Source organism: Falco rusticolus, chromosome 1 (assembly GCF_015220075.1).
Source record: "Falco rusticolus isolate bFalRus1 chromosome 1, bFalRus1.pri, whole genome shotgun sequence".
In the NCBI taxonomy this organism is placed as follows: Eukaryota; Metazoa; Chordata; class Aves; order Falconiformes; family Falconidae; genus Falco; species Falco rusticolus.
The window spans coordinates 28,795,200-28,803,343 of NC_051187.1; the positions used below are offsets into that span (position 1 = coordinate 28,795,200).

At 36.2% G+C, this 8,144-nt stretch overlaps 1 protein-coding gene across 1 annotated transcript in view; it reads left to right on the forward strand.

The window, feature by feature from the left end:
* Positions 1–7,851, forward strand: part of SLC15A4 (solute carrier family 15 member 4) — a 30,734-nt gene extending 22,883 nt beyond the window's left edge. Inside the window, exons 7-8 of the mRNA XM_037375318.1 lie at positions 2,949–3,107; positions 6,454–7,851. Of these exons, the coding sequence (XP_037231215.1) occupies positions 2,949–3,107; positions 6,454–6,602 (308 nt within the window). The 3' untranslated portion in view covers positions 6,603–7,851. The remainder of the gene's footprint in view (positions 1–2,948; positions 3,108–6,453) is intronic.
* The last annotated feature ends 293 nt before the right edge of the window (positions 7,852–8,144 follow it).

Below are 8,144 nucleotides of genomic sequence, written 5' to 3' on the forward strand. Positions count from 1 at the left end.
GCTGTCCGATAGTACAATACATTTCATTATGTGTGAACAGTAGCCATCACAAATCCTAACATACAAAAATCTCAAGATGGAAGTCTTGTTAATTGAATTACTTACTAAAACTAAGGCTGTATTTAGCATTTTTATCAAAAGAGTAAAATGAGTTACATTTATGTGACAATTAAATCTGGACTGAGATGAACAGATTACTTGTCAGAAACGCAAGTCTTCATGCAAAAGTAAATTTCTTCCCTCTTACACATTCTTGTTTCTTTGTCAGGCACTGTTACTAGTTTATAGGTATTCCCAAGGGCAAAATAACAAACCTGTCTGCAGGTCGTGAAAGGTCAAGGACTTGATGCATCCTCTGTTGAACTCCAGCTGAGGGTTGGTTTTTTCAGCTCTTTAGTGGATGACTTTGTAAGAAGTCTTTAAGGCTTACACTATTCTTATGTGAATACTCTTCTGTTCTGCACTTGCAGGGTCTGTACCAACAGCTTTATAACTTCAAAACCTGTTGGTCAGTTTTTTTAGGAGAAATGCAAATGCTTCTTTCTTTGACCAGAAATTCTATGCAGATCTTAATTGCTTTGTGTGTTACACTTACATTTTATTTGTTTTACAAAGCTTTTTTCCCTGCCTTCTAATTGTTATCTAAACTGAATTCTTAGTAAGAAGGCCTTTCAAGATTTCATAGAGTATACTTTAACAATTTGATATTAAAAGTTGATAAAGGCATCTATTGTGCTATGAAATTCAGCTTTAAAATAAGCAGTGTTAATGGTTACAAAACAATAGTGATTTGGAAATGTTTATGATGAACAAAAGGGGACTAAATGTCCTAAGAGCAGAGACATATGCTTGCTTTTTTGTTTACTGTAAAACTAAGCATACTTTTATTAAGCCACATTAGTTACACTTGAGGTACCTTTAAAAAGATGACACACATTGCGTTAATCTTTTGTATTATTCTGTCAATCCTCTTAAAGCACCCTTATTTAACTGGGAATCGTAATCTCACGCGACACCACCAACTAGAGAATTTCATTTCAGAACAGCTTGTTTGAGGTAGCGTGAAATCGTTATCAATGGCTGCCAGCAGGCAAAAATATCTCTGAAGGCAAAGAAAAGATTTTATATTCTTTATGCCAGATTAAATATTCGGGCTGTTGGAAACATTATTCAAGTTTAGAAACATGCCTTATTTTTTTGCAAAAAGTGCAGTGTTCCACCCATTTTGGGTTTTGTATGAGCCTTAAGATCTGTTTCCAGCAGTAACACTCGCATCCAGTATATCTGTAAAATAAACAAGAGAAGCAATGGGCCAGATCCTTTCATGTAACATGCTTGAGCTTAACTTGTACAGAATGTACAAAAGCCTGGTAATGGCTGGTACTCTGGAGACTTGCAGCAGCTATGGTAACTTAACAAGAGGTTACAAAACAAGCTACTGTATCCTGAGAATAGTCTACTGCTGCTTTTTTTTTTTTTTCTTTTTTTAAGTGAGATTGGCCAGATAAATACTCCTTCAAAAATCCAAATTGTTTTATTAATGGCAAAACCTAGGAAACAAATTTGAGTTCTAAATTCTCAAATATAATTTTGCCCCCCCTTCCCCATTTGCAGATCTCTCTCCATGTCTGTAGCGATTCTCTTCTAAGGGTTGGTGTTTACAGGAACCCACACGGCTGAGTTGCACAGAGAATGTTTCAGTTCCTGTGTGGAAGTACAGACAGGTTGCTGTTGGCCCGTTCTGATGTTTTGCGAAGGAAAAAGAGCCTCGCAACAGGCACATCGACCTGTCTGGCTTGAAGTATTAAGCCTTTTCGTGAAAAGAAATGCCAGTATGTTTGTATTAGACTCTGTTTGGAGCAGCAGAAGTCAAACACCAGTAATGGTGTAAATAAAGCATACCTTTATTACGCAAGTCATAAGATTTGTGCCATTTTCAAGTCTCTTACCGCTCTCTTTACTGAGAAGAATGTTAGATGAGGTAGCATTAATTTTCAGTGTGAAGCAGACTGTTTTGAAACAAGCATTTCACCTGTCAGAGAAAAAGCGCTGCACAGAATGTATTTGACTGTCTCTTGTGAATAATCCCATTTGATTTTTGACAGGAGTATTATTCTAAAAGGGAGAGTTAATCATAGGCATTAGTCTTTGCCAGGCAGAGCCTAACCCAGTGTGTTCTGTTGGTACTCAAATTCAGTAACACAGATTTTCAGATTTTTGTCACTGGTATGTTTTTCTTTGTTTTACTGGTTGAAATTTGAGTAAGTATAGTTTTAGAGTTGAAGTCCCATTTCTACAAGTCTTAAGAAGAGTGTGTTAGCAAGCAATTCTCAAAGCTCACAGAATTAGAGATCAAAATTCTATTAAAACTAATTACTGCCTTTCCAGTTACAATTAATTTCTCTTGTCTGCACATTCAGAGATACAGACACTGAGTCTGGGAGAGATAAATGTTCGTGGTCGGTGCAGGAGGGACATTCAGTTCCAGGGGACTTTGTTCTCAGCAGGGAATGCCGTGTGCTTTGTGAGCGCTGCACAACAGCCAGGCAATACAGGAACAAGTGCCAGGGGGGACATAGAACTTGCCAGGTTGAAGTTAGTTTAATAAATTTCTTTGAGTATAGTTTTAGACAGAAAAATGAATATGCTGCCTCAGAAGATTTCTTGATTTTACCCATGTAATATTAATAAGATCAAAGTGCGCATCTCAAATGTTGTCCGTTTAATGGGTTGGTATATTGATGACTTTTAACAGGGTTCATAAAGTAAATAGAGGGAACTGGGAACTGATAGAGATTCACTACCTCAAGTCCCTGTCTCCTGAAATCCAAGGCTAGTATTAATATACCAGAAATAGTATACACCTGTAACTTGTATAGCACTAAACTAGAATGAACAACTATTATTTCTTAGATCTTCCAATAGCATTTTTTTATCTTTTAATACAGGTTTAGAATTTGCATATTCAGCTGCTCCCAAATCTATGCAGAGTGCTATTATGGGGCTGTTCTTTTTCTTTTCGGGGATTGGATCATTCGTTGGCTCTGGATTGTTGGCACTGGTGTCTATTAAAGAAATTGGCTGGATGAGTAATCACACAGATTTTGGTAAGTTATTTTCAGTCTATTCATAGTCTATGAAGTAGAAGGCTTTGTCAGAAGCGGTTAAGCATCAAGCATGTGGAACTGTTGGGTCTTAGCACAGTTATTATTTTAAAAATATAAATTTGTCTACTGTTTTGTTAAAGACAGTTTCATTGTGCATGTAAGGATGAAGTAACGTGACTGTGCAAAATGATACATTGCCCTCATGAAAGAATGGAAAATAGGCATGTAGTATTTTGCCTCTGTAAGGCCTGTCAAATACCTGCTCAGCTGCTAACTGCATTTCATCACTAGATAATACTTAGAAATTTTTTTATTTTAATACAAAATATTTAAATTATGTGTGGAAGAAGAATATATTTCATGTAAAGTACTGAAATTACTTTCTGCAGTTGTGGGGAGTAAAATGTACCCATCTCTCTCTTAGTTTCAGCTTCCTAGTTTCAAGAGACTTCACTGAAATTGCCATGAGTTAATTTTGCATTTCTGTCTGCTAGCTATTTATACTCTTTTTAAAAAGTCCAACATATTGTCTGCTTTTTATTGCCAGTTGAAGTTAAAAATAATTATTGGCACCAGTAGGTGGCACCTTGGGAATTTCAGAAGATCGTACCATCATCAATGGGCTAATGAATTCCAACAGAAGGAGCATGAAAAGTTAAAATGTATGCCAGACCTACTGTGTATACGTGGCTTAAAAGTACAGCCTAAGCTTACTTTAAATTTGGTATGAAAGAATTTGCCATTTAAACTTGATTTGCATGCTAACTAAAAAGCAGTGTTGTCTGCAACAGCACATTTAACTCAAAGATGACAACTTGTGGCATTAAGTTGTTCTTTAAAAAAACTGCAAAAGGTGACAAGTAGCCTTGTGTGCTCACCAAGTGAAATTTAATCACATTGAGACTTTTTTTCCCCAGTCAATTTCAAAATTAGAAGAGCATCTTTTTCTGCAATTCTGTAATTTTCCAATTAATATATGTGATATTTGATGGTACTTTTTTTAGGTTCTTGCCTTTGGATATTTGATGGTGCTTTTTTTAGGCTCTTGCCTTTGTTTTCTGAAGCAGCTGCAGCCTAGGCGAAGACAGTGCCTAATATTCCCTCTGTAAAATACTTAAGTTGTGATAAATATATCCAGAGTTGGCTAGAACTGGAAGATGTTACCTTTCATGACTCACTGGTCATCTCTTTTGAATAAGCTGGTCAGCTCAGTGGATTGTCCTTCGGACAGCTGTCAGAACTGGGATTTCTACCTTTCTTAGTTCAAAGACACCACACAGAATTGAGCCTTCTCAGCAGCTGTATGTCAGGCTGAAGGCTGCAGCACTCCGTGGGTGGTCTTGATCTGTAGTATCCATAGTAGCTACTGTTTTAACTATTTATATCAGTAACTGTTTCTAACTCGATTTTCATTTGGTATAATGTTATGGAAAGTTAGCAAATTCGCATCTAAAATTGACTTAGGTCTTCCAGGGCAGGACTTGTAAAGAGGAGTCTTTATGAACAAATGACTGCTGAATTTTTCAGTAGATGCTGTATAACTATAAGCACGTGCACCAAGCTTCTGGTATTTGTGCTAACTCATGGTGCCATTTGAGGAAACTGACTGTCCCCAATATCTACTGAGAAAGTTCACTCTGCTGGCAGTTCAGTGTTGGTTGCTGCCATTGAAATGACTGTTACTTCTCTACAAAAACTGAGATTTCATGGGTTTAATATCCCATCTCATAAAGGATAATCACTACTCTTTAAACACGTCTGCTCTTGAAATGGAGATTCACATGTATATTGTATTTTAAATGTCAAGGAAAGACTCTTTAATTTTATTGCAAGTTCATTTAATTGGATCTTAAGTTTCAGTAATTAAAGTAATTTAATCTGAACATTTATAGCCTGTTGGGATCAATGTATACTTCACTGTTTTTACTGTCTTCTAAACCTTTTTGATAATCATAATGGTCCAATTGGCTGTGGCTCATGTGACATGTTGGAAATGAGCCACAATATATTGTTCTTGGAAGTACAGCAATAGTTAGCGCACATTTTTTAATACAGGAATAATGTTTTAGCAATGAGTTTTCTTAATTTAACATTATTTAATGTGGTAGAAATCACTAAGTTATAACAACTTTGAGGGGATGTTAAAGGTGAATTGAACCAAAAAGAAACCACGTATGTTTTCATGAATTCTAAACTTTGTTCCAAAGGAAGTCTGAGAGAGAAAGTCTCAGTAATTCCTTTATTTATATCTACAGAGTTGCCAAATTTTTCCTTTAATATCATTCATTTTTAAATTATTTTTATTTTGTCTTTGACTTAGTAGAGAAGGGAGGTACAGGCTTCCAGATACAGAAAGACCATGTAGCGTTCAGCAGGGCTAAAAAGGCTGCAGGAGGGGACTCTTCAGTATATGTAGTACAAAAAAAGAAAAAAACACAGAAGAAATCACATTTACCAGTTTCAATTAAGCTGTAAAACAAGAGACTTTCTTTTTTTCCGTTGACTAAAGCCTTATCACTACATTGTATGCTCCAGGCTCCTTAAAAATGTATCTAGTGAAAATGGTAAAGGCTTTAAGTTATTCGCCTCTATGAGTGTAGCTTTGCTTCCACCCTGACTGCTGCATTTCACTGGGAGCTGTTTCTGAACAGTTTACTATCCAGGGCTTTATTTGCAGAAATTTCTTTTTCAAGTCCATTTTGTGGCCACAGCACAGGGACGTTTTCTTCTTTTGCTTTTGAAAAGAGTTGTCTCATTCAAAAACTGATAAGTGATCTCTATTCCTTACATTGTGAAGAAAGTAAATTATATATGGAAATACATATTGAGGTTTTTAGCTGTTTTATCTTGAGTCAGCAAAGCATTGTAATTTTGCAGCATAAGAAAACAGACTTAAAAAAAAGAGGCAGAGGGGAAATAAAGAAAGATTATCAGCCAGTTAGCCTTTCAAAATTCGTTTGGCTCTCATGAAGCATGCCCAGTGCTATTATGTATATAGACTTTGTTTGCACAAAGGTCTTACAGTGGTAGAAGTAACTTCCAGCAATTTATTTTAAGTAAGAAATCGTATAGTAACAGCGTATCAGCTCCTTTAGGGACCTGACTTGTTTTAAGGCATTGAAGCACAAAAGAAAGCAATCCTTGTGCTGTGTGCATCTTCCTCAGAAGTTCCATCTTCTGCTCTGGATAATTAAAAATGAAACTATGCTGTTGGATGGAAATGGGATTTGGTTAAGTTTTGTCCATATTTTGCATAAAAGTCTTCACTGCTTAAGCTTGAAAGGATTGACATTTTTTCTTGTATAATCTTTATTAACTTTTTTTTCTTCCCCCCAATTCTTTCTAGGTAATATTAATGGCTGCCAATTAAACTACTATTTTTTTTTGCTGGCTGCTATCCAAGGAGCAACCCTCTTGCTTTTCCTTATTGTTTCTGTGAAATATGATCATCAAAAAGCGAAGATCAATGAAGTGGCTGCCAACGGAAGGATCTGATAACTGTTACAGAGCAGACTTTGTTACGGCAGCACACAATAAAGTGGCAGTGCGCCCTGACTCTGCGAGATCTTATGTTTTCTCCAGTGAGACTCTTCCTAGACTTGCATGTCACGAGAGTTCTCTCCCCTGCCCCTTCTCGTGTAACATAGGTAAGTGCCTTATGTTGGCGGGGCTCGTTTCTTGCACTACGTCCTAGAGGAGGACAAACACAAATCTTGGAAGTGTATGAACTCTTAGGCATTCAAGTTGCTCTTTGTGAACCTTGAGGTGTTTACTTAACTCTTGAACGTTGGGACGCTTGCGCTTGGAAAATTAATATAACGAGTCACATGTGACATGGATCGTTCCAGACTGAAGAACTCTGCTTGGTGAAGAACAGCAGATCTAGAGAAACACTCAACAGTCTCAAGCCTACATTGAGGACACAGGAAAGAAAACATTTGAGGGAAACTTCAAGTAGTGGTTACAAGAAAAAAATCTGGACTCCTGAGAGTCATTTTGGGGGGGAGAAACAGGGACAGATTAAATTGCAGATTATCTCAGATTAAAAAGAAATGTAGTTTTGTATTTGACCTTTCACTGATAGTGTCTCAAGGATTTAAGTCCAGACTTGCAGTCAAGAGTATCCAATACTGAAGACTGAGTTATATGTCACAGTAGCTTTTCATGTCGCTGCTGTAAATTTTGGTGCAGAATGAACGCTGGGTGGGACTGAAAAGTTTTTACTTCAGAAATGTTTTTGGGTTTGAATCTGCATTAGATGTATTAGGACAATATGGAAACATACATCTTTTGACAAACCACTGTTCAGTCTAACGATGTTACTTCCCTAAAGAATATTCTAAATATTTGCAGAAAAAAAACTGAGATTGAATTCTCAGAAGATGAATGCGCAATAACAATTTAGAAGCCTTTCAGCCAATTCCTTCAGTCTTGTGTCTTACTTCTAGCTAACATGCTACAGGGTTTGTATCTTTCAGCAACACATTCCTATAGCAGAGCAAATAGTTTTATGTTCAGCCTCTTGGATTTTCATGTTTCTAACAATTGTACTTAAGACTGTGTGCAGGCTGGTGTGGAAGACGCAAGGAATTATGCAGAAAGAAAATAAAAACTCAACTTTTTATTAATGTGTTGAATTTTTATAATTTCCTTTGTCTGCATTTATGTTGTTAAAATGTCCTCCTTTTGTACATGGACATCTTTTTAATGAGTTTACAAAATAAAATTAATTTCCATGCTGTGACTTTTGACTCTTTGTTTCTAGGTGAATAAAATGATACTAAAAATATTTTGTTCTTTAGCCTTTATTTCCTAAATATACAGTGGAATGCTATTAGATTTCTAAATGTATGCTGGCATCCTATTAGTTTTGTCAGATAATATTGCAGTATACAAGCTGTTCTGTCTTTGCCCAGATAAATCAGTGTAGATGCTTCAGCTATGGCATTACTTAGTATGATTTAAAATTGGAATAACTAAAGAAAAGCGTAAGCAACATCTCATATGAGGAAAAGCTAGTTTCCTTTTCTAACTTTG